This window comes from Apiospora aurea (assembly GCF_038362705.1).
Source record: "Apiospora aurea strain CBS 24483 chromosome Unknown utg000004l_segment0_segment0, whole genome shotgun sequence".
Taxonomy (NCBI): Eukaryota; Fungi; Ascomycota; class Sordariomycetes; order Amphisphaeriales; family Apiosporaceae; genus Apiospora; species Apiospora aurea.
In genome coordinates, this window is record NW_027117391.1 from 4,551,762 (window position 1) to 4,578,764 (window position 27,003).

The window sequence follows — 27,003 nt, forward strand, 5'->3', positions numbered from 1 at the left end:
CGTTCTGGGGATTAAGGTTGTATCTCAGATGGATTTGGCCCCGGGCCTAACCTGGCCTTTGCAGAGGCGTGTCGGCATCGCCAACCACGTTTGATCTGTGCAAAAAGGCCGAGTAAGGTTAGCCGTAGATGCATCTCTTGGTGTTACCATGGTCTCAGTGCCGAATAAGGGCTGGCCCCGATTCGATTGGCATTCCCTTTTGGCCTCTAGGTCAGGGGAGCGAGGGCCTCGCAAGAGAGAGAGGGAGAAAAAAAATCAACAAAAAAAAATCAAAGATAACAGGGACGGGCTGGACGGGGCTCCGGATTCGGCGATGACTAGGCGGGCTTGTTGTTGGGTGCAGATCTAATACCCTAACGATGATTGGCGCCAGTGGGCAGGGACTGGGCAGGGACGAATTGGCGTGTTGGCGTGCAGCGTGCTGGCCCTAGGTGCCCTGCTAGGTACCCTAGAAGTAGGCCAGCAGGCAGGCCGGGGAGATGGAGCAGCATCCTAATCAGTTGCCAACCCCCACCAGGAGACCCGACGACGCAGGCACTCATCAGTCACTGATGCTCACTAAACTGAAAATCGATTTTTCCCTTTTCCTGGAGGCCATCCTCGAAGAAAAAAAAACCCTCTCTTCCCTCCCTCCTCTGACTGACTCCTGCCACTCCCACTTATTAAGCTATACGCACTCCCACTCCCTCGCCTGCCTCGATCGGAACTAGAAATTCCTCATTCCCTCAAAGACACTCAGACTGTCCATGTTTTCTCTTCACCAGTAACTGTGCAGCCGCGCCCCTAGCCCTTATGAACGGGCGATCTTCAGTCTTCACTTCGCAGGTAAGCAGGCATCCGGCATCCTCCCTCTCCCTCCCCCTCTCCAGTGCTCTCCCACCTGCTTTTCAGGCCACTGCCCCCGTCCGGCCATGCTGTAGAACCTTGCGTGCTAACCCAATGCCCTCTAGGATTATATCTCAGGTGTGTGACATCGCTGTGGCCCACTCCGTAGGCTGCCAGCACGGCTAACAGTTGCCTCTTCTCTCTACAGACCACTTGTGGCGGGCCCTGACCGCTTAAGAACGGTCAATTGAATAATCTGATAGCTATACCTCCACCTCCAAAACCAAACCCCTAGAACCAACCATGTTCTCCCGAATTGCAACCCGGGCTTGCAAGCCTGCCGCCTTCGGCGCTGCAGCTGGGCTCAAGCCCCAACCTCGATGCTTCTCCGTCACAGCAGCATCCTTGGCCAACCGCGCCGTCGCTCTCGGAAGCAAGGGCAGGCAGATGCCCTCCACCATTTCCCGAGCCACCGAGCCTGTGTCGGGTGTCGAGGCTACCCTCACCATCCGAGATGGCCCTGTCTTCCGAGGAACCGCCTTCGGTGCGAACGCCAACATCTCTGGCGAGGCCGTCTTCACCACTTCGCTCGTTGGCTACCCCGAATCGATGACCGACCCCTCCTACCGCGGCCAGATCATCGTCTTCACCCAGCCTCTGATTGGCAACTACGGTGTCCCCTCCAACATGCGGGATCACTACAACCTCTTGAAATACTTCGAGTCTCCTCACATCCAGTGTGCCGGAGTTGTTGTTGCTGACGTTGCGGAGAAGTACAGCCATTGGACCGCTGTCGAGAGTCTTGGCGACTGGTGCGCCCGCGAGGGCATCCCGGCCATCTCGGGTGTCGACACCCGCGAGATCGTCACCTTCCTCCGTGAGCAGGGTTCATCTCTGGCTAGAATCTCCATTGGCGACGAGTACGACGCCGATGAGGACGAGTCCTTCGTTGACCCTGGCCAGATCAACCTGGTCAAGCGCGTCAGCACTAAGGCCCCCTTTGTTGTTGAGGCGCCCAACCCCAAGTACCACATTGCCCTGATCGACTGTGGTGTCAAGGAGAACATCCTCCGAAGTCTGGTCAGCCGAGGCGCCAGCGTGACTGTGTTCCCCTACAACTTCAAGATCCAGAAGGTGGCCGACAACTTCGATGGCGTCTTCATCTCCAACGGCCCTGGTGATCCTACTCACTGTCAGGAGACTGTCTACAACCTCCGTACCTTGATGGAGACGTCCCAGGTTCCCATTATGGGTATCTGCTTGGGCCATCAGCTTCTTGCTCTGGCTGTTGGTGCTCGCACCATCAAGCTCAAGTACGGTAACCGGGCTCACAACATCCCCGCGCTGGATGTTACCACCGGCCAGTGTCACATTACCAGCCAGAACCACGGTTACGCTGTCGATGCCAGCAGTCTGCCCAAGGAGTGGAAGGAATACTTCGTCAACCTGAACGACGGCAGCAATGAGGGTATGCGTCACACTTCGCGGCCCATCTTCTCGACGCAGTTCCACCCCGAAGCCAAGGGTGGTCCGATGGACAGCTCCTACCTCTTCGATAAGTACATTGAAGATGTGATGGCGTTCAAGGGCACCCAGCAGGTCTACAAGGATAACCGACCTTCCCAGTTGATGCTCGATATCATGAGCAGGGAGCGTGTCGGTGTCCAGCCTGAGCCTCTGGCCAATGCTGCCTAGGCTTGTTAGGTTCTGTTGTCTTGTCTTGATAGCGAATTTGCTGGAAAATGGCGTTTAGTGTATTTACCGTCAACAATTTGTTCAGGGACTGTTCCCATGTGGACTTATTTTCGAACAATCTCTTCTCCAAAACCTTTTCACGTGATTCGGTGACATTCTGCATGATTTGCGAGCTCTACAATGACTTTGAAATCGAAGATATATACAAATTGACCACGTCCGACGACTGGCTGCTTTACGCAATGGGGTTGGGGAAGATGCTCACCGAACTGAAATGGCTATCCACTCCCATCGATGCTCTTCAAATACTGGTCGTTCTCGTGAAGGTATCTAGGCATCTTTTTCCTTCTGACATTGACCTACAGCCTTGAGAACAGCGACAGCCTGGGGGTGACTAGCACCAAAAGACAAACAAATAAGTTGCGAAGTCTGGAGGCACAGAGATAGACCCGTGACGCCTTCAATCTGGTAATCTCCTTCCATCGGATCTGACCAAGATTGTGGGACACCGGATGGGTTGACCTCAATAACAACTGGTAGGATATGATGGTGGCAAGGGGAGATCCAAGGGTTACGCAAATACTATCGCTAGGCATTTGGCGTGCGGCAGGATGAGGATAATTTGAACTTATCATTTACACGGTTAGAAGAAACTAGACTAGACGCACGTTGTCATAGGGATATCATCAATGTTCAGAAAATATGCGCCATTCATTCGTGTTTGGCATTGCACATTCGTGCCTGGGTGCTTTTCGGCGCGAGCCTGACACTAGGTGTATGTCTTGTCTAAAGTAGTGTTTACTCTACACTTCAGGAAGGCTGAAGATTGCCAGTGTGCTAGAGAGCCCAATCGTCATACCAGTCAGTATGCTGGAGATCAGAAGGTCAACGACAGATTGAGCCATTGTAGCTCGTGGCTATCATACTCTTGGCATATCATCATTGCTGAACGCGCTAATGGCTCTATGCATTATGAGCATATTCTTTTCTTCGCCGTAGAAGGCCGGTCACCCCCTCAGTAGCGACCGTAGCCGTTTCCTCGATACCGATCTCCGCCTCTGTCATCGAAAGCAGGACCCGACGAGGCAGCGCCACGGTAACGGTCTCCTCCTCTAGGAACACCGTGCGGCATAGGCATGGGGCCATCTCGGTTATTGCGGCGTCCGCCTCCTCCTCCGCCCCTTCTGCGGCGTCCGCCATCCGGCCGACCTCCGCCAAAATCGTGTCCACCACCACCGCCGCCGCCGCGTCGACGCTCGCGCTCTCGGTGAGGAGGTCGGATGCCCAAGAAGATCTCCGGGCCGCGATCCACCAAGAGATCGCCCCGCTCGAAGAAATAGCGCCTGTATTCCTTGCCGAAGTCCCGATCGTAGTCCTTGGTCTTGGCATCGGCGATGGCTGCAAGGCGCCTGTCGGCAACCTCCTCAGGTACCGGATTGTATGAAATAGTGGGGAAGGCGCGTGTGGTGTTCTGGGAATCCATTCTGTCGAGTCTGCCGGACTGCATGGGCGGTCCTCGACCACCGCCCGATTGGAAGCCGCGGGGACCGAGAGGGGCGCCTTCGATTCCTGACATGCCACGGGGACCAGTAGGAATGGACATCTTGCGTTCGGATGTTTGGGAGGGAGGCGCCTTTGCTGCGGGGGGAGCCGCACCGCCTTCTTCAAGTCGGGCCATCACGTTTCCATCACGATCTTCGTCGTAAATGACCTCGAAGCGGTTGAAGGAGCCGCGGCCACCACGACCAGCCGTCTCGGCATCGACCCATTCGTCAAACATTTCGGGAGGGAAATAATCAACCCACAGAGGCTTGCGGGTAGACTCTTCGGGCCAGACAGTTCCGTGAAGTGCAGTGCGCACGCGTGAGGCGGCCGACGTCGTGTTGAACAAAACAAGTGAGTGTGTGCGTATGTTGTCAAGGTAGAAATCGACGACGGCGCGATCGTCCAAGTCCGAACCGGCAGGTGTCGCTAAGTGAACGAGGTGATCCTGGACTTGCTGCGGTCGAAGAGGTCTCATAAAATTCTTGATGTATAAAGCGGCAGTGGCAGGGTGGATTGAAGGCTCGACGTCGCGTTCTACCTCGGCGGCAGAAACTTGAGGATGGTCGTCTTCCATGTGGGTGTCACTTTGCTGCTCAGACCTTGCGTAAGGCCGATCTTGGTCAGGATCCTGGTGATCAGGCATCAGTACGTCCCCTTGTTCCCCGTTTTGGGAGTCACCTTGATTGTTCTCAAGTTTGTTATCGTGCAGTTGCCCCGCATCAGCAGCATTCGTGGCTGCAGCTTCTTCAGCATCGTGCTGATTGCTATCGACCATATCAACCTCATTTTTCTTGGGCTCTGGAGTGACATCCTCTTTGGCCGCAGATAAGTCGTCTCCAACAGTCGCAGTTGAGATATCCTCGCCCGACTCATGTCTCGTTCGTTTCCGAGCGACCTCGTCAGGATCTGGAGCTGGGGTGGTAGATCGGCGCCTGCGCTTCTGTGAGTCTTTCAGGGCCTCGGACGGGGACGGGACTGTTGATGGCTCCGGCTGAACACTCGATGCGGCGGAATCGACTTGTGTGGCAGGAGCCTCTGTGTCTTGGGCCGTTGAAGATGCAGGCTCCTCTGCCGCAGCCGTAACGGCGCTGTCGCCATTGGGCACTGGCGGATCTGATGCAGCAGGCGCATTATCTTGGGCACCTTCTACAACGGTGTCGTCCTCTACCTCTGGCTGTACCACGGCCTCGTTCGACTCGTTGCTTCCACCTTGGGCGGGCGGGACTACTTCTTGCTCGTCGGTAGTAGCAGGGACTTCTTCGGCGTCGTCATTTTCGGTGCCGCCGGATTCTGCCTCTTTCAGTCTTGCGACAAGTTCTGCTTTTAGGCCATTTGTAGGAAGACCTCTGCTTTTCAGCTCGGCCCTAAGATCTACGACCTTTAATTTGTTGTAATCGGTTGCCATGATTGCGTGGTTGCGATCATGTTCTGGCGGATGCGATCAGTCGAAACCCCAAGGGATTGCAGTGCAAGTGACGTCGACAAAACTAGGATTGGTAGTAGTCGGGCTGGCAGAACAAAACAGACTTGGTCCAAAAGGAGCAGCTATTTGAAGTTCAGTCGAGACCTGCAGCAGGGCGGAGGTGGAGGAATAAAAATATGCGATTTGGGGCGAGGGACGGGACTCTCGAGTGGGAGAGTGCAGGCAATGTTGTTGTAGGGGATACGTCTGGTTGCGATGCGCAATCTCGACATTGAAACGTCGTCGCACTTTTAACATGCTGGGATTGGGATTGGGACTGGGACTGGGACTGGGCCTTTCTGAGCGCGTGTGTCGCGACAAGCGACGGGCCAAGGCCAAGGTCGGGCAGCCGTAGATCGTCACTAGGCCCAATGGGGCAAAACTCTCGATTGCTCTTGCAAGTTCTTTAAGTGGACGCATGCATGCAAATGAGGATGCGGATGAGGGCGAGGTACGGAGTACATCCTGGAAGTACCCTGGCAACGGCAACATGCAGGCACAGAAGACAGGCAGTGAGATCACATCATTCAACTCGAACGAGATAGGTATCCAGAAGACTACACTGGTTACTTGATAGGAAGATACCACATACAAGTCCATAAATGTACGTAATTTCTAGATCAATTGGGGGATATACTGTACACCACGAGCGAGGTAGGTACGAAACAGAATCATTGGCTACTGCCCATGCTGTCCAAATAGGAAATATGTAAGCTGCTGTTCAAGTGGAGCAGACCAGACTCCCAAGTGCCAGCAGTGAAGCTTGTGCTGAGATTGGCCAGTTGCAAATCAACCACCCACCTTCATCTCACCTGAATCTCAACAATCACATCGCATCTACAATCGGGAACAATCCACCAAGATCAGAGGGGGCTTCCCTCGAGGGCTGCAGCTACACGCTGTTTCCTACTGAAGCTGGCCTTGATTGATAAGTCCATCTCACACCATCACCAACATTGTCATATGTTACCCTGCTCGGTTTGAGTTTGTGCAAACGCAACAATTTGCATCTGTTCTTTTTTTTCGGCGTTGTCGTCTACTCAGGACTTACTGATCCATTGCTGAATCCCTGCTGTCGGAAGCCTGCACTAGCCGGACTTGTGTGCAAGGTTAAGGAACCGGATCGTTACTGCCATCTCACTCACCAGCTCACCTTATACAGTGACATTGGCAAGGCTATGTGGTTGAGGTCATTCAATCTGTGAGAGCGAATCAGGCACGATGCAGACAACTCCGCCCAAGAAAGCTCGTCACAACGAGCCTGCAAAGGTCAAAGAGGAGGAGCCGGAGCATGTCTTCGTCGGATCAGTTCCAGTCATGAAACAAGGACAAAGTGGTACTTTCCGTGGTCTGTCGGCCACAACACCTGAACCCAGTCCACCAAGCGCAACACTTCAGGAAGGGGGAAACCGGGCTACGTCCACTCAAAAGGGGTTTTTACCACTGACACCCAAGTCCATCGAGTCCAGACCAAGGAATACTCCCTTGGCAGAAGTATCCCCCACTACAGCATGCTCTCCAAAGGAAATCCTCTCTGATGAAGACGTTCAACAAGACCTCCAAGGTGCCGTACGTCCCTCCATTGAAACTGACGATACTCTCTACGACGTCTACGAGAGCAAGGCATACTTTCCCGGTGAACATGATGTGAAGGACGAGGAGCGGGAATCAACCGTCATCTATTGCGGCATGCCGCTTGGAGAACATACGGGGGTAAACAAGCGAAAGTATGGCCATGTTCATGATCTCTTAGGTGGCGAAACTCAAATCAGGAGCCAGAAACAACCACGCCGTTATTTTTGCCTCCAAAGCAAGGGTACTAGGGAGAGCTCTCGTGGGATTTCAGTGTCAGGAGCCCAAGAGGCCGACAACGAAGATGACACAGATGGCAAGGCCGAGTCTGACCCTGAAGTGAGCGACAGCGATTACGACGCACTTGACCACTGGCGCCGTGAGCAGATCGTTCTCAATGCGGTTCTCAAGGGCCGGGATGAGTTTTCGTTGCTCCCTTCCACTTGGAGGGTTCATTTCCTCGGCGCTCCCGTCTCTGATTGTATGTTCTATCATCAGACCAAGGGCATGGCGGCCAGGCCACGGATCTACGCCCACGTGGACAGATACGAAGTTCGAGGTACGTTGAAAAAGTTTCATGATTGATGATTGCGCTCGAGATGTTCTCCCACTGACAATGAATAGGTGCCCGTCATCTCCGCAACTTCATCGAAGTGGCTTCGCGTATCCGGGATCTTCGGACCAAGCAGGCTAAGGTCGCTAGGGACAAGCGCTGGACCGACGCAGAGAAGCATGCGAAACGCAGAACCATCAACCAAGACATGTCTAGACGACTCCACAAACTCCTTACCGATGCCATTCAGTGGTCCTGGACTGACGGGGACTTGAGTGCCTACAGAGACGACCTCCTACCGACCATCAAGATAATGGAGGTTTCTGGCAGCTCCGAAACGTCATCAGTCGAAGTTGAAGAGCAATTGACCAAGTTAGCTGAGCGCTGGCGCCAACGGTTTGACGAGCGCGGTCTCGGATCCCTGCCGAGCCACCCCAAGGTACCGGTCATATATGGGTTCGTTATTATGAGTTCGTGGTTGATTATTGTCAGCCGAGACGCGGCCAGTCCAGAGGCGAACACTCATACGCCTCTCAAGATGAACATGGCGGAGGCCTGTCAAGAAGGTTGGAATGCGCTTGGCATCATGGTCACAGTCTGCTGGGCCCGAGACATGCTCATGAGACTGCGTGACGACTTGGGCTTGACAGTCCGAACCAGCGAGGCCGAGAGCGATCCTGATGCTTGATATCGTGATGTGGCAGTGTGGCATGCATTTGTTCTTTACCACAGGCTGACAGGGTCATGTGTAGTCGACATTGCGAGAGACGTTCTAGGAGTTGTTCGTTGCTTTTACACAATACCCCTTGCGAGCTTAGAAACGGAATATTGTTTGTCACCAGTCTTCGGCTTTGGGCCCCCATTCGGAAGTAGAAGAATTTGAGATTATGCCGTTCCGATAATCTGATGGTTTTGTGAGCACCGTTGCCGAATATGATGCTCGTCTCGTACAGGGAGCATTGGGTGTCAAAAAAAAAAATGGACAATGCAAAGGGGGCAAATCGGTTAAAGGAGACTTCTCCTTTCTATCGATATATGCTGAGGCGTACCTAGGGGGAGAAAGAGAGAGAGAGAGAGAGAGAGAGAGCAAGAGCACTGACCATTTACCCCTCGTGAGCCAGCGAGTCCCTGTCTCCCGCCGCAATGTGGATACCGCCAGCTCTACGTAACTAACCCAAAGCTACATAACCTACAATACAATTCGATATTTGATATGCTGCTGCCAATGCTTGCATGATAGTCGAATGGCATATGATTCTACGTAGATACACCAATGGCCTTTTCACTAGAATAGGCGCTTGAGGATGTGATGATTCTGGGTGCCTGTCTGCAACTACTCGGTCGAAGGTTGGCTGTTTTGGTGGTGGGATTGGCCAAGTGCGGAGTCTCGTCCAAGTCCCAGTCCCAGTCTCAGTTCCAGTTCCAGTTCCAGTTCCAGTTCCAGTTCCAGTGCTGCTGGTACCGTTACTGCCTACCAGTACCGGGTCGGGAGGGTGCAGCAGTGTCATGCTATTATGCTACCTACCTACCTGCTGCTGATCAAGTTGATATGGCCACTGCAGAGAGTGCCTACCTAACACAAACGCTACCCAACCAGCTACAGCTCCAGCTCCAGCTCCTGACCCAGCTGCCCAGTCCTGCCAGTCCAGTCCAGTCAGTCAGTCGTCTCAAGTACGAACGAGCCCAGCCAAACCGAACCGACCAAGCACGCCGATTATTTTCTGAACCACGTTGCATTCACTCTCAACACACACCACAACACGCACACACGGCCTGCAAAATCGCCCCTCGTGTACCAACCAATACAAGAAAGAAACTGCCCCCTTTTTACTCGCCCGCTCTGTCGTGGATACCATTGAAGTACAAAGCAAATACACTGCAATTGAGCGGGAACCCTTTTTAGTCGGCAGCCCAGGGCAGAGACGAAGCGAATTGGAACTTGGAAGAAGTACAGGCTTGGCCTGTCTGTCGGTCGGTGGTTCCTTCCTCACCTCCGTTGACCTACCTGTCTTGTCTCCAATTTGGAACTGGATTGGGGTCTGATCGGAGCGAGCGAAACCACACCTCCCTCTACCACGTCTCTACCACTCTACCTCGCTACCACTCACTCTACCTCTCTACCTCTTTACCACCCTACCTACCCATCTACCGCGCGCACGCACACACACACACACTCTGCTCTCACGCACCCGTTCCCTCGTCAATCTCTTCTACACACCGACACACCCCGCACATACATATCCCAACCCGCCTGCTTCCTCCCGCAGCTGCTGTCTTTTACATCCCGACCAACCCCAACAAGACACCGAGCAAGAAAGCGAAACGCACACCTGTCGGCTCCATCCAAGCCAGGAAAAGACGCATCTGCCATCCGCCTGACGTTGCATCACCTCCCTATCCTCTCCCGGCTGTCTTGCAGCTGAGTCGGTCGCTTGGTCGACCGCACTTTTTCTCACACATACTTCCTTCCTCTACCTTCTCTACAGTCCAGCTCGCAAACGCCAGCTTCTCAGATGCCATGGCAACGCGATATCCAATAGACGTACTCTTCCATCTGCGGCAATCTCCGCTATGTGTAAAGCCGAGTACTCTGCCTCCTCCTGAGGAGTGGATGGGCCCTCCACCAGAGACCTTTCGCAATGCCCAAGCGACCGGAGGTGCCAAGACTGGCACCGAAAGAACCAGGAACGACACCTCGTTGTTGGACGGCACCAATAGGCGACCAGGAGTAGATAGGCATGCGTCGCGCAACTCAGCAAGTCCGTCTTTTGACTCCCCAAACCCAACCCCTACCGTATATGCTAACCTCGATTTGCAGACCCTGACGACATCGTACTTGGTCCGCCAAGGACAACGTTCAATTCCGCAACTCTACTACGGGGTACTAAGCCCTTTGACAACGACAAGACCGACCGATTCGCCCAGCTTCGCCGAAATGGCGAGGGAGATGCCCCGAACGCAGCAGCAAGGACCGCGATGGTCGAAAAGATTTCCGTCGCCGCGAAAACGCCGACCAGGATAGTGATGGTTGGAGTACCGTGAAGCCGCGCAAAAGTTTTGGCCACGAGGGCGCCGAGCGATTCCATGGTCGCATGGGTGAACGACCGGAGAAACTCGCGCCTGAACGACGTCTGCGAGACGGTCATGGGGACGAAAGCGAGGATAAAAAGCCCCGCCGCAATAACTTTGGAGAATTTGGTCGAGACAGGGATGCTGATGAGAGCGAGAAACCCCGCCGCAATGGTCTGCCCAGAAACAAGACAGATCAACCAGCCTGGGTCAGAGGCAACAACACGGATGCTGAACCGCCATCTGCCCGTGAGCGCTTCGACAGGGGCAAAAGTTGGAGAGATCGCGATGAGGGTGACAAGCCCAAGGATCGGAACTACGAACGAAGATGGGAGCGCGATCATCGCCAGGAGCGTGAACCCGAGTGGCTTGACGAGCCTTCTGAGGAAAGCGCCCAAGGCCACACCGAGGCAGACCTGAAGAAGTTCATGGAGAGCATGAAAGCAAGCAAGGGCGGTGCTGCCAGAGCCGACGCACCCGCTGCTATCTCTAATCTTGACAATACCCGTGCCAATGTTTTCGAAGCCGAAAAGTCCAAGATCAAATCGGCACCAGCCGTGGAGATGGGCCCGGACAAGTTCTTCGCCAACTTCTCAAGCCCTCCTCCCGGTACCGACGGAGTGAACCACCTCGAAGCTGTTAGGGACAGCGGTGCGCAGGCCAAGCCTAAGACAGGTTCGAGATTCCAGAACTTCTTCTCGGCCCAGGGTGGGCAAGAACGGCAGACCGAGCCCCCGACACCATCTGCCGGGCCTCCAGCGTCTGACCCCGTTATGATGAATCCTCTTCTCGCCTTTGCTAGTGGAGCGACCTCGAGCAGCGCCCAGCCGCCGCACCAGCAGCATCAGCACACAGGCTCTAGCGATGTTGAAGAGAAGGCAGCTTTCGAGTCATTGATCCAGAAGCTGCACAAACAGAAGCCATTCACCAACACCCCGCCATCTGGGGGTTTCCCAGCACCGCAACAGACCCATGAAGGCAAGGGTTCTGTCTCCTCCCCTGGTCCCTTCCAGGATTCTTTAGGCCGCGGTCTACCGCCACAGCAACCGCATGAAATCCACGCTCCGAGACCTCAACAGGCAACCCAGCTTCTACCGCATCTTCCCCCTATGCGACCTGATCAGCAGATGCTCCATGAACTTATTGGTCAACGTCATCCTTCCTTGTCGAACCAGGGTGGTCGTGATCAAATGCCAAGCCGCAACAGCAAAGAAGAGTTCCTCATGACTCTCATGCAGAGTGCGCGCAATCCGCCAGAAATTACACGGCCGGAACAATACATCAGGATGCCACAGCCGTCGAGGCCGGCCCAAATCCCGCAGACCCCTGACCGTGATGACTACCCACGCGATCGCGGCTCAGCGCAGCATCAGGGACGTCCTCAAGGGCTGCCCGCCTTTTTTGACGAAGCTCAGCTTATCCACGAGCACGAGCAGAGGAGGCATCAGCAACAGCAGCAGCAGCAGCAGCAGCCGCCCCCCGCAGCCAACCCAGATTCTTCAGCGACAGGTTCCCCCTGGCCTGGACCAAGTACACCCCAACTGGATTCAAGGAAACCAGCATATCCCACATGTACCAGGCGGGCCAGGTGGCCGCCCAATGATACCGCCTCCGGGACTGGCCGGCAGCCGGAACGGACCGATGCCTGGCAACTTCCCGCCGAATTTCCCTCCCGGCATTGCTGGTGCTTTCCCCCTGAGGGTTTCCGTGGCCCACCCGCACCGCCCGGCTTCTATGGAGGACCGCCGCCTGGGCTGTTCCCCCAGGATTCCAAGGGGCTCCCGACCAGATCCCATATGGAGGCTTTGATGGCCGTGGTATGCCACCAGGCGGCGCTTTCCGCAGATAGGCCCTTGCTGGCACCGATGTATCCGGGGTATCGACACCCACACTCAATTGACAATCACCTGAAAACCCATAAGACGAAAGACAAACAATGCAAGATTTGGGAATATTGTGCATGTGGCCTGATTTGCCCTCCTTGCACAGACGAGGAGAAATCTCGCCAATGGCAGATATTTCCGCCGCCCTAGAAACCAATGCCGGCCAGCGGCAAGGCTAAAAAGCTGACAGCAGATTGGCTTAGGAAACGTCTCCTTGAGCCGGGAGGTAGCTAGCTGGCCACTGTTTGAGATGACACGAGAGCAAATGAGATAGAGCGACATAGGGGCACACACAGAGGCCAGGTACTTCCCGACACCTGGCAGGAAGTTTTTGTTGTTTGGCTCAGATGTAGCAGGACCTTGAACAGTGAGTAGTAAGCAAACAATCAAGCTCCGGCCGGCTCTTTCTTGGGATTCGATGTATGTTGAGAACTGGTGACGATGCCAACGAGACGTACAGGGAGCCGTGTGTAGATAATGAACACCTACTCGATCCCTGTGCCTATGTCCTGTCTTTTGCCATAAGTGATGCTTCCGATACTAACGGAATGTATTTCTTACATGCGTAAGACCTATTAGCCCATTCTCCCTGAGCATGTTTCCTCCAGTGTGGCGCAGCGGTCGTGATGTTTGCGTACTCGGTATCACAGCAATGTCACCAAGTCGCCTTGCACTTGCTACGCTGACCCGAGGCCTCAAGAACAGCAAGCCACCGAGTATGCTTGAACAAAGGCATAAATCTAGCATCACTGAACTCATTGGCATGATAGTCTTCCGTGTTCAAATCTGGTGTCTTCATTCATTTTTCTTCTTTGGGCTGTCATGGGTCTTACAAGCTACCAGGGTAGGTATATCGCCAGTTTTTTTTTCTTTTGCGGCCGCCGGTTGTCACCACTTCCGCAAAAAGACCCCTGGGCTAGCCATGCCCGACAGCTCCTCGTAATGAGCTTGATATACGGATTGGGCTGCCGCAAGCTCCCAAATCCTGCTCATTAGTTTTTGCTTGTCATTGCAAGCATATATTCCTGAGCGGACTTGCCACTCATTACGTTCTGCGACAGGAAACGACCAAGCCGCTACCGTAGCTACTCCTCCCTCCCCAGCAGCCCATCTTCTGTCGTTCACCTTCTCGACCAGGACCGGTCATTGACACCACGATCCACGGGAAAAAGCTTGAGCGAGACCCAGCAAGATCTCGACAACATAGAAATAAACCACAAATCAAGAAAAGACCGCCAAACCCCGAAACCAGTCTCAGAACGCCGCAAAACACTTCAATCGCAAGGTCATTCCAAACCATATGTGGCAGCTGGCTCCACCCTCCCCCAGCTTCCTGTCTACTGACCATTGAATTGCTCGGGGTCGACGGCTGGCGGGTTGTTTGATTCCACATTATGATAATCAAGAATCTCCGAGTACCTGTTGCCTTGTATAAGTAAGTTGACCAACGTTTCCAATATGTTGGGGGTAACCTGGATACTCACATCATGATCTTCCACGTGTCCACAGGCAAGTCTGCGTCGTTGAAACTCCAATCGAACTTCTCCTCGGCAACGGGCTCGTCACTGGGGTCATGGTAGGGAGCAAGATACTCGTGGGCCAGAGCTTCGGTAGCCGTGATTCGCTTCTTAGGGTCGAACACGAGCATGCGCTCGAGGAGATCAATCGCCGCGGGATCGGCGTTCTTGAATTTGTTCTTGAGAGGTTGTCTCTCGCGCTTCGGCAGAGACTTGACGAATCTGAGAGTGTTCTCGCTGGCAATGGTGTTGATGACATCATCCGGAGGAGTGCCCAGGAGCTCCGTGATGATGGAGAACTGGTTGACGTGGTCCTTGCCAGGGAAAAGCGGCTTGCCCTCCAACATCTCGGCGAAGATGCATCCAGCACTCCAGATGTCCACCTCGATATCATACTTTTGCCAGGTGAGCATGATCTCGGGGGCTCGGTAGTATCGTGTGGAGACATATCCGGTCATCTGAGGGTCCTGGATACGGGCCAATCCGAAATCGCAGATCTTCAAATCGCAGTTTTCGTTGACGAGGATGTTGCTGGGCTTCAAGTCACGGTGGACGACGCCTGCGGAGTGAACGTATTTGAGACCGCGCTGCAAGAGGAAAACCCCTCAGTCAGCATAGGGTAGTGGTTATAGGTACTGAGCAGCTTCACGAACCATGATCTGGTATAGAAAGTACTGGATGAATTGCTTCTCCAACGGTCTCGAGGTAAGCAGGCGGTGAAGATCGGTACCAAGCAGCTCGGTGACGAAGTAGCTAAAGGGTTATCAGTTCTTGTCCTGCGGCGGCAGCCAAGCGTTGGGCATGGGAGAACGCACATATCCTCAAGAGGAGAGATAAAGATGTCGCTAAGAGAGATGACGTTCTCGTGCCTTAAGTGCTTGAGCAGCTTCAACTCTCGGTATGTTCGCTTGGCCAGGACAGGGGTGCTGAAAGGCTTCATGATCTTCTTGACGGCGACATTTTGTCCGGTGAGCTGATCTTTGGCGGAGCTGTAGAGCGGGAAGGAAAAAAACAGAACAAATTAGCGTTCTCTCCTCAACATGATCCAGATACTGCAAATCTGCAGGGGAAAGGAAGACGCAGGACAGTCGCAGGACAGTCGAGACTTACCAGACAAGACCAAAGGCACCCATGCCTACAGGCTGCAGGTCGGAATACCTCGAGGTGATCTCGAAGGTGGTACCAAAGATCTGGGCGCGTATGAATTCCGCCATTGTGAAGGATGTGCAGTAACGGCGGTGCTAATGCAAAGCGAGAAAAAAGAGCAATTCGCGTTCAAGGGGCAAGGATGGGGTGTGTAGAGGCTGCTCGCGATATTAAGGCAAGGGAATAGCCGTCTACTGGTAATGAGAGGAAGTTATTTGGGTGGCGGGGTAGAAGAGGGGAGAAGAGGCGTTTGGGGGAAGTCGGCGGTGCGGATGGAGGAAATGCGATATGGTAATGTTAGTTGAAGGGAAAGTCGATGGCGAAATAACAGGGAAAACCACAGAACAGGATTTTTCCCCCTTAGCCGACGTGGACGAGTCTCTTTCCACTCAAAAAAAATTGAGATAAAAACAGGGTACAAATGAGTTTCTTTGCACTTGGTAGCGGGAGTGGTGGTAATAGCAGCAAGTAGTCGCAGCCGGAGGACTAGCAGCAGTAGCAGCAAGCAGAAGCAGCAGCAGGCAGGCAAGGCAGGCAGTAGCAGCAAGCAGCAGCAGAGGCAAAAGAATGGGACTGGCAAACACACGGCTTCTGAGCTGGCCTGGACTGGGCCGGCCGAACTGGATGGACTTGGGCCGAAACTGGACAGGACAGGGAGACAGACAAGAGGCAGCGAGTGTGTGTGCGTGTCTGCGTTGGTCTGGTGCGTGGGTTGCGTGGGCGCGCGTACAGGAATAGCGGTGCGGTCGGGTTCCCTGTCGGGGGGGGTTCTGGTCGCTGGGGCTCCAGTTGCAAATGGGATCGCGATCGCAAGAGCAGGCGGGCTAGTTCGCTTGGGGGGGCAGCTGTCCGAGCCACGAACCACAGGCAGACAGGGCGGCAGGTAAGAAACGGTAGGTAGCTTCTAGGGTAGTAGTAGCTCGGCTGACTGGCTGGCTTCCAGGACACCGTACCGTACGTAAAAGAGAGAGATCAATGCAGGGCAGCAGCGATAAGAAGTGGATATGCGCGCGCGGAGGCTACCTGGAAGTTTCAATACAACCAACGGGCAGGTCAATAGCAGAGCAGCGCAGAGCAGTGGTACCTAATGATATAACGGCGAGGTAATAATAAGCAACAGTGCCTGTAATTGGACCGGGTCAGGTGGGAAATGGATTGGCGCGAATCAACGTGATGGGCTGCACTGGAGATGAAGAGGACGAAGAAGAAGAACCCCACCAAGGCTACAGGTACATAGCGTAGCGTTGGTTTCGCAGCATCACCTACTTTGGGCTGTCGATAAGATGGGTGCCAGTCCGGCACGATACTATTCGATTTGTGTAGCTTGGCAATCCCTTGGGATCCTCGCTTCTTCTTTGCTTCGTGGCTGGTCGGATTGCTCGTCTAACGCGCCGTAGGCTGGGCCGTAATACGGCTGGACGGCCGATGGGGTCGGGATGGACTGGTCCTGTGACCTACAGAACAAAGCACCAACGGTTTAGCTTCGAGGGACACGGATAGGGGAAGGTAGTGTCAGGAGAGGCGGGCGTGTGTGTGTGTGCGTGTGTGTGCACGCTCGCCGTGTCTCTCTTATATGTTTCTCCGTCCTGTCCCATCGTCGACTTCCAGCCGCATTTGCCTGGGAGGGCTGCCGCCGCCTCAGTCACGATGGCTGGCCAGTGATCCAGTTCAATCGCGGGGTATCTGTTGTCATGCTGGGACCCAGAGGAGGGGGGCGGATGGAGCTGAACTGTCGACTGCGAGCAGCGCCGCAAGACAGAAACAGTCGACGGCAACAGTCTTTTCTCTCAGTCCCACCACCCCCGACCCATGCGGTCTGAAGCGTGGCTATACTTGACCTGGGAGGAAGAGGATGGTAGTCAAAAATAGCACACTTACAGCGAGGGAGATGCTGGATTGGTGTCAGATCTGATCTGCGCTGCGGCCACACCTTTCAAAATGTCGATCGTTCTGTCGTTGCCCGTCTGGAAGCCGCGTAGAAGCAAGCGATGGGAGATCTAGAAGGCGGCAGGGCTTGTCGGAAGGTCGTGCAAGATAAAGCTTGTATCTCGGCGATTATCGCGCCAATTGAGGTCTCCCGTAGGCGAGTTGGTCGTCGTCGTCGTCGGCTGCGGGCTCTAGTGCGGAAGTCTCCCTCAAAGGAGCTGTACAGATGCGTTTCAAAGGATTGGGCTCACGAAACACGATGTGGATAAGTACGAAGTTTTCAGGTCAGGTTTGCAGAGGGGACCGATGGCATTCAAGAAGGATGGGAATTGTAAAGGAGAAAGAAACGCAATTCTCTCTCTATGAAGAAACAGGTTTCAGCTCATGGCATGGGTATGTTGTGACGGGAATGCCTCATCGGCCCAGGCCAGCCAGCCCACGATATCGGGTACTCGTATGCTACGGTATAGAACTGCGGTACAGTACGGTTCAGACTGCATGACTATCGGTCCACGTTTAATGACAAAGGGATGGACGACCATGCGCATTCGTAACTCGCAGCTCAGACAGAGGAACGGGACACAGATCCCAGCGACGCCCCATGCATCTGTCTATCTGCTGCTACGGCATGGGATGGGATGAGAGAAAGCGGATGGCAGAAAGGCATAGTACGATGCTAAGCGGCACGCGAGGCTTGTTCGGGACGGAGTACGGTCCTGGCCTGGCTGGTCTGACCTGGGGATTGCGCTTCGGCACAATGCGACAGGGCTCGTACGGTGTCCTCGCAAACAGTAATACAGCATTGGCGAGAAGTAGACGGCAGGCGCTCCAGCTAGGCCACAATAGGCGATGTGACGGGGGTCAGAGACGCTGGCGCACGGTGTTCTTCTGACTGGTCGAGAAGAAGCACTGCTGCCGCCGACAAAGACGGCCCAATCAGAACGGTACCAAAGGGCGTGACGTCATTACGTTTTGTCTGGTTCCTGCTACGTTTTGGGTTGGAGATGCGAAAAAAAGGGAAAAACCTGGGGGTCGCCAAGAAGTGCCTGTCCATCCCGAATGGGGATGTATCTGGCTCAGAAGGGATAAGCCCGGTTTGTCGAGCTTGTACCAGTCCAGGGTAGAGGGGCAGGAAACATCCCAGCAGTGCCCAGCAGCAGTGCGATTGATTGCCTAACAAGTGATGTGCCTAGCAAGTGTGCCTACTAGCAGCGACCCTCTGCAGTATGTAATATCCGATCATCGACCAAACGGCTGTTCATCGACCGATTGGCACTACCAAAATCCCATTCTCCCCATCACTCAACTTGTGACAGAAATTTCCCGCGTAGCCCTGAGCTGGATGGCTTCCCCTAAACCACCCCCAAGCACCCCTCCTCCTGCTGGGCGGTCTGCAATTCCATGGGATGGGGACCGTTACTGTACAACGTGGTTTCCCTTCGGAATTGTCGGCTGACTACATCCATGCACACTTCGAGTTTGCGACATTGCGGATTGCATCGAAATGTCGTTATCGGCCGTCTGGAATATCGATGCCCGCAATCCCCATGACCCTTGGTTCAGACGCCCTTGGCCCCTCCTTCTGACCTCGATGCGCACTGTCTCGCTCTTCTCCTTCCCAATGGTAGGCGTGTGTTCGGGGATGGCCGACACACACAGATTGCGTGTATTACATCGCATGCGCATTTGCACGTTGGCCAAACACATGTGCAGTCTGCCGCCTTGCTGTGTGCGTCGGCGCGCCCAGATCTGGTAGATACAAGATACAAGATCAGCCCAGCTCGGAGCTAAAGCTCCTAAAGCTGTCGGGGGGCAGCGGCTGCTTAACAAATCCTGCTAAAAACTCGGACCGTCGGCCGAGTTGGCGAACAAGATACCTGATCTTGCATTTTCCTGGACCCCTCTTCCGTGGCCCAGAACCGGTGGCGTCAGGCACAATGACAGACGATGAGACAAGGAGCGCGCCTGCAGCTTCTGCACGGGCCTGGATGCTTAGGATGCTGGGTGGTGTCAGTGTCGGGGTGGGCTCGTGGGCTGGGCCTCTCGCTAGCTTGGCGACCAGGTTGGGCCCCCAGCTACACTTCACAACGGCCAAAATCTTGAAATTTTGGCTTCGGTGACGTCATTCTCCAAAACACTTGCGTATGGGGGATCCTCATGCCCCCCCGCCAATCTTTGTCAGGACCACGGCAACAAGTCATGATTTTTTTTATTTTATTCTTTTTTTAATTTTTCTTTTTTTGCTCTTCGACTTCTCGCGACCGTCCGATGGCCAGGCAAGTGGGAACATAACATGCAGCCAGGGACCAGAATGACACACGCTTCGCGGTTTTCTCTTCTCGCAAACTTGAGTGCGTATCCGTCGGGAGAGCCGGCCGCCGTTGTGTTGCATGCCGGCCAGGCTGCAGACCAACCAGACGACTAGCAGCCGTCCGGAGGGTCCATGGTTCTGGCCCGTGGGCGGGAGCAATTAAGCTCTTTCCGTTGATCTCGAGATCTGGTTGGTGACCGTTGGTCCCTGACGATCTTTGCATGCCGCATGGGGTAACTGCAAGGTTGTCTATCCAAGGCTTCAGGCCATTCATAAAGAAAAGCACTCTCATTGCGTCTTCAGGGGGGTGCGGGACACATCCTCAGCTAACTGATACGTACGTACGTAGCAATCACCCACCAAGTCCTGGCCCGGGGGGTGGGGGGTTACTGCCAGAAGTAACCCCCCAAAGGCCCCGAGCAACGGCTGGAATAGATGGCGTGGTGGTCTAGATTCGCTAGAGCCCTGGCCAGGCTGACCTCGATGCAATCCCCTTCTCTCCATTCCCCCTTACTATTCGCCCTCCAGGAGATAATGTAATGGATGATACGAGTATGTGGAGCAAGACTATCCGCTTTCCTTTCAACGAGTTCAAGACTACTGGCATTCATATAAATCAGTAGCGGCTCCCTAGAGTGCCTATCTTTTAGTGGTTATTTGTTCTCGCGAGAGCAGCTCAGGGGTTTCTTCATCCCTTTTCTTATATGGCCTTGGACGCTGCAGATCCCAACCCACCCCGGCCTAAGTTACGACTCACTATAACCACTTGTAGCAAAGGTTCAAGCTGCTTTGACCGCTCTTATGTGCACACACAAGTCAGGATGTAAGTTGCATAGATAGGGCATACGATATTTGCAGAACCAGATATCTTGCTCGGCCTGGCCGGCGCACCCCCGAGTCATCCCCACCTTCGCGTTTCTCACAGCCACGCCAGCGATCCATTCTGTATACGAGAGCTCAGCTGAGCCCTTCCCTCTGAAGCAGTATAAATGACGATCGTCGTCGTCGTCGAGACGATAGTGAACGAACGAATGGAACACCGGTCGACGGAAAGCACGGCCTCGCTCGCTCGCTCGCGCACATCCTTTCCCCAAGTTTCTCTATACAGCCCCATCAGTCCAAGAACAACTTCCCGCGTGATGTGGTTTTCCTTCATCGCCTTGCCAGACTAAGATACTCACTTGTGCTACTCGCGCGAACCTATATCGTTAGACCCGAGTAGCTTGTTTTCTTCGCGTATTTACCGCGTGTTTCTGAGAGAAGGCGTTGTCTTGCCATCGGCACCTGCCAGACTGACTGCCCGTTGACCGTCGCCACCACTGGGCCAGCAACCGCAGAAACATGCACACGGCGTATGCATCAAATGACTACATATAGGACTCACCTGGGTGATTAGGTTGCGGGTGGAGGGCCTTACGGTAACTCGACACTCAACGACGCCTCGGAGATGATGCCGGGAGTGCTCAGGTTGATCCAGTAATCGGTGAGAAGCTGGGGCCGAGAAGCTTCTGGTGTTGCCGAGAACCAGGCAGGGGCTCGATGACCGCCCCCGGCGAACTTCATGATCCAACGTGATAAGGAGCCAGACGATGTTCAATATGCCGCGGCAGCGGACGGTGCCCCTATGGGGGCTCGTGGGGCCTGGTGATTCGTGGGTTGCCTGTTCACGAGCAAGGAGTGTAAGGATTGTAGTAGCTCTAATGAGAGTTCGAGGATACAGATAGAGTCCTCAGCGGTTCGAAGTTCGAGTTGGTAACCCCCCAGGCCCAGCTAGCATTAGGTCGTATCGAGGAATGTTGTATGCGTATCGATATAACACATACCAGAACTATACTTCCACTTCAAACTGAAAACGTCTCGATAGGCAGGACCGTTATAGGCCGTTCGTACAAACGTACATGTCCCATTCCATCACTCAAGCACCCATTTGCCGAAGACAGACAGACTGATGTGGCTTTCTGGAGCGTAGCTGTCGTCTGGGAAAACCACTCTTCCGTGCAAAGGTACTAGTTTCCTTATACGCACAACTCGCTGTATGTGGAGATGGCTTTATCATATGTTACGTACTTGTAATATCTATAAGATACTTGGCTTGAACCCGAGACAGCATGCATATGGAATCCGACTTGCATCACGCACGAGTCACACATGCCATCAATAACTCGGCTGGTCTCCGAAGATACAACTAAGCAACTTTACCACGAAACGTAGTGATATTTACTAAGACAAGAGTCCCAGGTCTCAGGTCCCAGGTCTTATCCGCCAGAGAGTGTTCATCTGTCCAAGGACATGTCTCTTTACTCATTATAAGAATACTACGTGCCACGCCAGTCTGTTAGCCCCCCTTCTCCAACTGTCTCAAACATGCCGGTTCTACTCTATGATAGGTGGCCATTGCGTCATCCATCAGCCTACATCTCCTACTCGGTCACAGCTCACTTTTACTACTTGATCGCAAGTGGCTCGACATTCCAGATACCTTCAGCGTACTCGTTGATGCACCGGTCCGAGCTGAAGAATCCCATGCGAGCTACGCTGCGGATGCACTTGCGGACCCATTCATCCTGGTTGCGGTATTCGTTGTCCACCATCTTCTGTGTGTCGATGTAGCTCTGGAAGTCATCCGAGACCAGGTAGTAGTCACCGTGATCGCGGACAGCGGCAACCATGGCACCGAAGTCATTGGGTTCGCCGAAGGTGCCACTCTGGATAGCATCAAACACCTTGTTTAGATCAGCATCGACGGTGTGAGACCCGTAGGTGTGCGCATGGCGCAAGTCTTCGACATCCTCAGAGAGAGTACCGAAGAGGAAGATGTTCTCCTGGCCAATCTCGCGGGTGATCTCGATCTTATGATTAGGTCAGTAGGGAACTAAAACGCAGGGGATAAGTACTAGAATCACTCACGTTGGCTCCATCACAGGTGCCGATGATCAGACCGCCGTTCAAGACGAACTTCATGTTACTAGTGCCGGAGGCCCTGGTCACAGTTAGTAAGGAGAGCATCAAATAACTTTCCGGAAGACTTACTCGGTACCAGCAGTGGAGATGTGTTCGCTAAGATCTGATGCGGGAACGATCATCTCGGCCTTGCTGACATTGTAGTCTTCCAAATAGATAACCTTGAGCAGGTCACCGATATCGGGATCTTTGTTCACGACAGCGCCGACATTGTTGATGAGATGGATGATCTGCTTAGCCATCCAGTAGCCGGGAGCTGCCTTTCCGCCGAAAATGGATACACGCGGCAGCTGCTTCTTTCTCTCCTCCGGACTCATGGCCTTGAGTGCGAGGTAACGGTGGATGACACCGAAGATGTTGAGTTGCTGTCGCTTGTATTCGTGGATTCTCTTGACTTGAACGTCGAACAGAGCTGCCGGGTTGACATTGACATCTAGTGTTTTCTTGATGTATTTAGTCAAACGCACTTTGTTGGCGTACTTGATCTCAGCCCACTCCTTGCGGAACGCCGCGTCATCGATCGACAACTCAAGCTTGTTGAGCTGTGTCAGGTCCTTGAGGAATTCGTGGCCGCTAGTCTTGGATGCGATCAGCTCCGACAAGCGAGGGTTCGCTTGGTGCAGCCATCTACGGGGCGTAATACCGTTTGTGACGTTGGTGAACTTGTCAGTACCGAAGATCTTGACGAAGTCCTTGAAGATAGTAGTCTGGATAAGATCGGAATGGAGCTCGGCGACACCGTTGACCTTGTGAGACCCAACAATGGCGAGGTAAGCCATGCGAACCATCTTGGGTTGAGACTCCTCGATGATCGAGACACTCGTAAGTATATCGCGGTCATTGGGGAATTTCTTTTCCACACTCTGTAGGAAGAACAAGTTGATGTCGTAGATGATCTGCAAGTGTCGTGGTAAGAGGTGCTGCATCAAGCCGACGGGCCACTTCTCCAGGGCCTCGGGAAGAACAGTGTGGTTGGTGTAACCAAACTAGAAACTAATTAGCGACCATATTAAAGCAAGAATTTCAAGGTAACAAATGGCTTACAGTCGACGTGACAATGTTCCACGCCTCGTCCCACTCGAGTCCTTCGATGTCCACCAGGATACGCTGCAGCTCAACTACAGCCAGCGTGGGATGAGTATCGTTGAGCTGAATAGCAACCTGGTCAGGGAACTCCCTCCAAGCGCGCTTGCTCTTCTTGAATCGGCGGACGATGTCGTATAAGGAGGCAGCCACCCAGAAGTATTGCTGCTTCAGGCGCAGCTCCTTTCCACGGTCGAGGTTGTCATTAGGGTATAGCACAGCGCTGATGGTCTCAGCTCGCTGCTGGTCTGCGACGGAGCTTTCGTAGTCGCCATTGTTGAACTTTTGGAAGTCAAATTCGCCACTGGAAGCCTTGCTGGACCAGAGCCTGAGGTTGTTGGTCGAAGGGGTGGCATAGCCTGGGATTGGCATATCGTAGGCGACAGCGGTGACGATTTCGCCGCCTTCCCAATGGCAAACAGTCTTGCCATTATCGTCTTGTGACTTGCGGACATTGCCGTAGAATTGGATCTGCGACGTAGTTAGAGACGAACTGGTCCAACAAGACTGGCAAGAATGGCATCGAACTTACGTCGACAGTAACATCATGTCGTGGGAACTCCCAAGGGTTGAAGTCTAGCCAATAGTCCGGAACTTCAACCTGGTAGCCGTTGATAATCTCCTGCTTGAAGATACCGTATCTGTAGCGCAGACCATATCCCCAAGCAGGGTAGTTTAAAGACGCGAGACTGTCGAGGAAGCAGGCAGCAAGGCGGCCAAGACCGCCGTTGCCCAAAGCGGCGTCATGCTCCTGTTCAATGATGTCCTCGATCCGGAAACCAAGTTCGTCGATCCCACCTGAAACACACCTGTCAGCACGTAAGCTAATAACTAGTCCGGCCTTGTGTGGGCTATACACACCCCTTGCAACGTCTTTCAATCCGACATTCAACATAGCGTTATCCAAAGCCCGGCCCATGAGGAACTCGAGACTCAGGTAGTAAACACGCTTGGTATCGGCCGTGGTCTGGCGTTGCTGTGTCTTGTTCCACTCGGTAATGAGGCGATCGCGGAAGGCAAGACTGGTGGCCGAGTAGGCAGCCCCTTCGTCGCAGTTAAACAAACTACGGGCGAGCGTGGTCTCGACGTGACGGACCACCTCTTTCTCGAACCCATCTTTGTCGGTGAAGCCCTGGACTTGGTGCTTCTTCCAAGCTTCGCGCTGAGGTTCGGGGATAGAAGCTATCCAAAGCCATCGCCAGTCAGCAAATAGGTCGTGATTGGTTGGGTGTGTGCATCAGCAAGTAGCTGTCCCAGGCTCGACGTGACGTGGTGACAAATGTCATGTCTTGTGTCCAGGGGGTTACCGCACGGAGGTGGAGCCCCGGTATGCTTCCAGTATATGCAGTGCCGGGCAGGGATAGAAGCGAGCTGATAACTTACCTTCGACACTCTTCACCTCACCAGCTCCGAATCCGGTGTAGGTACGCTTGTGCTTGGGCCGAGAGATTCCGGCAGGCCCAACGGATCCGACAATGTCGACAATGGGTGCTCCTGTGATCGTTTGTAAGCCAACATATATTTTGATGAGGAGCTTGCTAGCCGCCGTAGCTGTAGTGGGTGTATGTATGCATCACTAACCCATTGAAGGACGACGCTCTCGCGTGGGCAGGCGCTGCTCGGTGGCCATGCTGGGCGTGAAGCTTTGGAGCGTTCAACTGAAGAGGACGTGGTCAAGCTGGACGATACCTAATATAGTGATAGGTCAGCAACTTTGCGAGGCTATATTGAGAAGCTGCCAACGGTGTAACCCGTCCAGGACCAGCTACCGGTTGTCGATCTGACTTAACCCCAATCGCCGCAGCACCCAGACTTGAGGTAACCCTCGTAACAACACTTGGGGACATGGCACACAGGAAGCAGCCTAAGTTGACTGCTTCCCATAGGGCGGAGATATCGTCGCTCTTGGGGGGAGTACTCACGGCAACGAAGATCGATGGTGGGAATGAGGTGGGGTAAACCAAAAGGGTTGTTGATCGGTAGGCGGCCGTCCAAGAGAAGAGCGAGGATCGCCGCGGGGTACTCTCGAGAGCAGACAGGTAGGCTGTGGCCGCAGGAGGTGTGTTGCGACAAAGGCTCGACCTCAACCTTCTTGAAGATGTGACAAGGGTGGATGGAGGAGGAGATGGACGACGGGTCACGAAAACATTGGAAGAAAGGAAAGCTCAAGAGAGAACGAAGCCGGCTACTTATGCGAGGGAGAAAAGAGAGTACCTAACATTTATTGCATGATGTAGGCATGTAGGTAAGGTAGGTTTGGAGATAGCTCCCCCTGCTCGTGTCTGCCCACCGACCGGCACCGACTGGTCCCGACAATTGGCGGAGGAGGGGATGTGGATGGCTACAGTCCGGGTGCTGTCTGCGAGTTACTGGCGAAACGTCGAGCCTTTTCGGCCGGCTAGAAGCACAATGACGACGACTCGACAAGAGAATCAGATGCAACGAAGGTCTACCAGGGCCAGTCACGCCATTTGGTCCTGCAATCAACAGCTGCCACTGATGGCCATGGCGGCTACTCGTTCGAGCTGTGGTGTTCTTGCGGCGTAGTAGCCAGTCATCCCTGTACTGGTAGTGCTCTACGGAATGCAATTCATCTGGGTGAAGCAAGCCTGCCCTCCTAAAGTGGTAAGCCGCAACCCACTATGCAGTGCCAATGTCGAACGATGCGTGAATTCGAAGGCGACGAAGCGAGAATGCCGTAAAGCCAAGAAGTCCACACGACACTAACCATCAGAGAAGGGGAGCGCGAGCCGCCACCTCACTCCCTCGATGGGCTAATAAAATATCGTGCAGCAGAGTAGGTAAGTAGGTAGGCACATGCAGTACTGCATACATGTGAAGTACATCTTGTTGAATAGGCAGGCAGGTAAGCAACCGATCATTGGCGTTTGCAAGGGGCGTGTCGAGCCATTCATTCCACTTGAGAGTCTGGCAGCTCGTGGGGCGTTTGGAGGTGTGGAGGAGTAAGTAGCCTGCAGGGGCATGGTGGGCAGGTGGGCAGGCGGGCGTGAACTGGGCGCTCGGATAGCGGGTTGATAGAGGGAGACTGGAGAGACTGGAAGCGTGCGGGGTAGCTGGCCGTCTGGTACCTAGCGTCTCCACCTTCTTGGACTGGCTGGAAGGGGGGGAGGTAAGCAGGCAAGGGGAGCCTACCTACCAGGTACCTACCTGAGGGATACGAACCCACTCTTACGGGAAAGAAAAGGACCTAAATCAATCTTCCTCTCTATATACCTCGGAGTATTCATTGCCTGATCCGACTAAACATCCCATCCATGATGCTCAGAGTACGCACAGGACTTGGCTATAAGAGATTTATATCGTTCGGGTTGGCCATCACGATCTGCATTTGGCAGCTGTATTCGCAATAATATCACAGTGGCCCGAGCCAATAGACATCACGAACCAACTTCACTGCAAGTTCTATCCGCATGTCCCTCCGCCGTCGTTGCTGC

General features: G+C 54.0%; 6 protein-coding genes across 6 annotated transcripts; 3 read left to right on the forward strand and 3 right to left on the reverse strand.

The window, feature by feature from the left end:
• Positions 1–1,128: 1,128 nt before the first annotated feature.
• Positions 1,129–2,520, forward strand: PG986_006166 (carbamoyl-phosphate synthase arginine-specific small chain; the record flags this gene model as incomplete). Its single annotated transcript, XM_066842388.1, has 1 exon — positions 1,129–2,520. The coding sequence occupies one exon, from the start codon at positions 1,129–1,131 to the stop codon at positions 2,518–2,520; it is 1,392 nt and encodes a 463-aa protein (XP_066702250.1).
• A 1,015-nt stretch (positions 2,521–3,535) lies between these two features.
• Positions 3,536–5,470, reverse strand: PG986_006167 (uncharacterized protein; the record flags this gene model as incomplete). The annotated part of the gene is made up of 1 exon (XM_066842389.1): positions 3,536–5,470. The coding sequence occupies one exon, from the start codon at positions 5,468–5,470 to the stop codon at positions 3,536–3,538; it is 1,935 nt and encodes a 644-aa protein (XP_066702251.1).
• A 1,278-nt stretch (positions 5,471–6,748) lies between these two features.
• Positions 6,749–8,340, forward strand: PG986_006168 (uncharacterized protein; the record flags this gene model as incomplete). Its single annotated transcript, XM_066842390.1, has 2 exons — positions 6,749–7,658; positions 7,724–8,340. 2 exons carry the CDS (start codon positions 6,749–6,751, stop codon positions 8,338–8,340), a joined length of 1,527 nt encoding a protein of 508 aa, XP_066702252.1.
• Positions 8,341–10,170: 1,830 nt separating this feature from the next.
• On the forward strand, positions 10,171–12,530 carry PG986_006169 (uncharacterized protein; the record flags this gene model as incomplete). Its single annotated transcript, XM_066842391.1, has 4 exons — positions 10,171–10,411; positions 10,471–10,491; positions 10,578–12,251; positions 12,301–12,530. 4 exons carry the CDS (start codon positions 10,171–10,173, stop codon positions 12,528–12,530), a joined length of 2,166 nt encoding a protein of 721 aa, XP_066702253.1.
• Positions 12,531–13,941: 1,411 nt separating this feature from the next.
• Positions 13,942–15,335, reverse strand: PG986_006170 (mitogen-activated protein kinase HOG1; the record flags this gene model as incomplete). The annotated part of the gene is made up of 5 exons (XM_066842392.1): positions 13,942–14,023; positions 14,089–14,708; positions 14,775–14,874; positions 14,937–15,110; positions 15,232–15,335. The coding sequence occupies 5 exons, from the start codon at positions 15,333–15,335 to the stop codon at positions 13,942–13,944; spliced, it is 1,080 nt and encodes a 359-aa protein (XP_066702254.1).
• Positions 15,336–21,948: 6,613 nt separating this feature from the next.
• Positions 21,949–25,178, reverse strand: PG986_006171 (glycosyltransferase family 35 protein; the record flags this gene model as incomplete). The annotated part of the gene is made up of 8 exons (XM_066842393.1): positions 21,949–22,353; positions 22,412–22,484; positions 22,535–23,451; positions 23,510–24,019; positions 24,081–24,346; positions 24,410–24,730; positions 24,932–25,042; positions 25,130–25,178. 8 exons carry the CDS (start codon positions 25,176–25,178, stop codon positions 21,949–21,951), a joined length of 2,652 nt encoding a protein of 883 aa, XP_066702255.1.
• Positions 25,179–27,003: the final 1,825 nt, after the last annotated feature.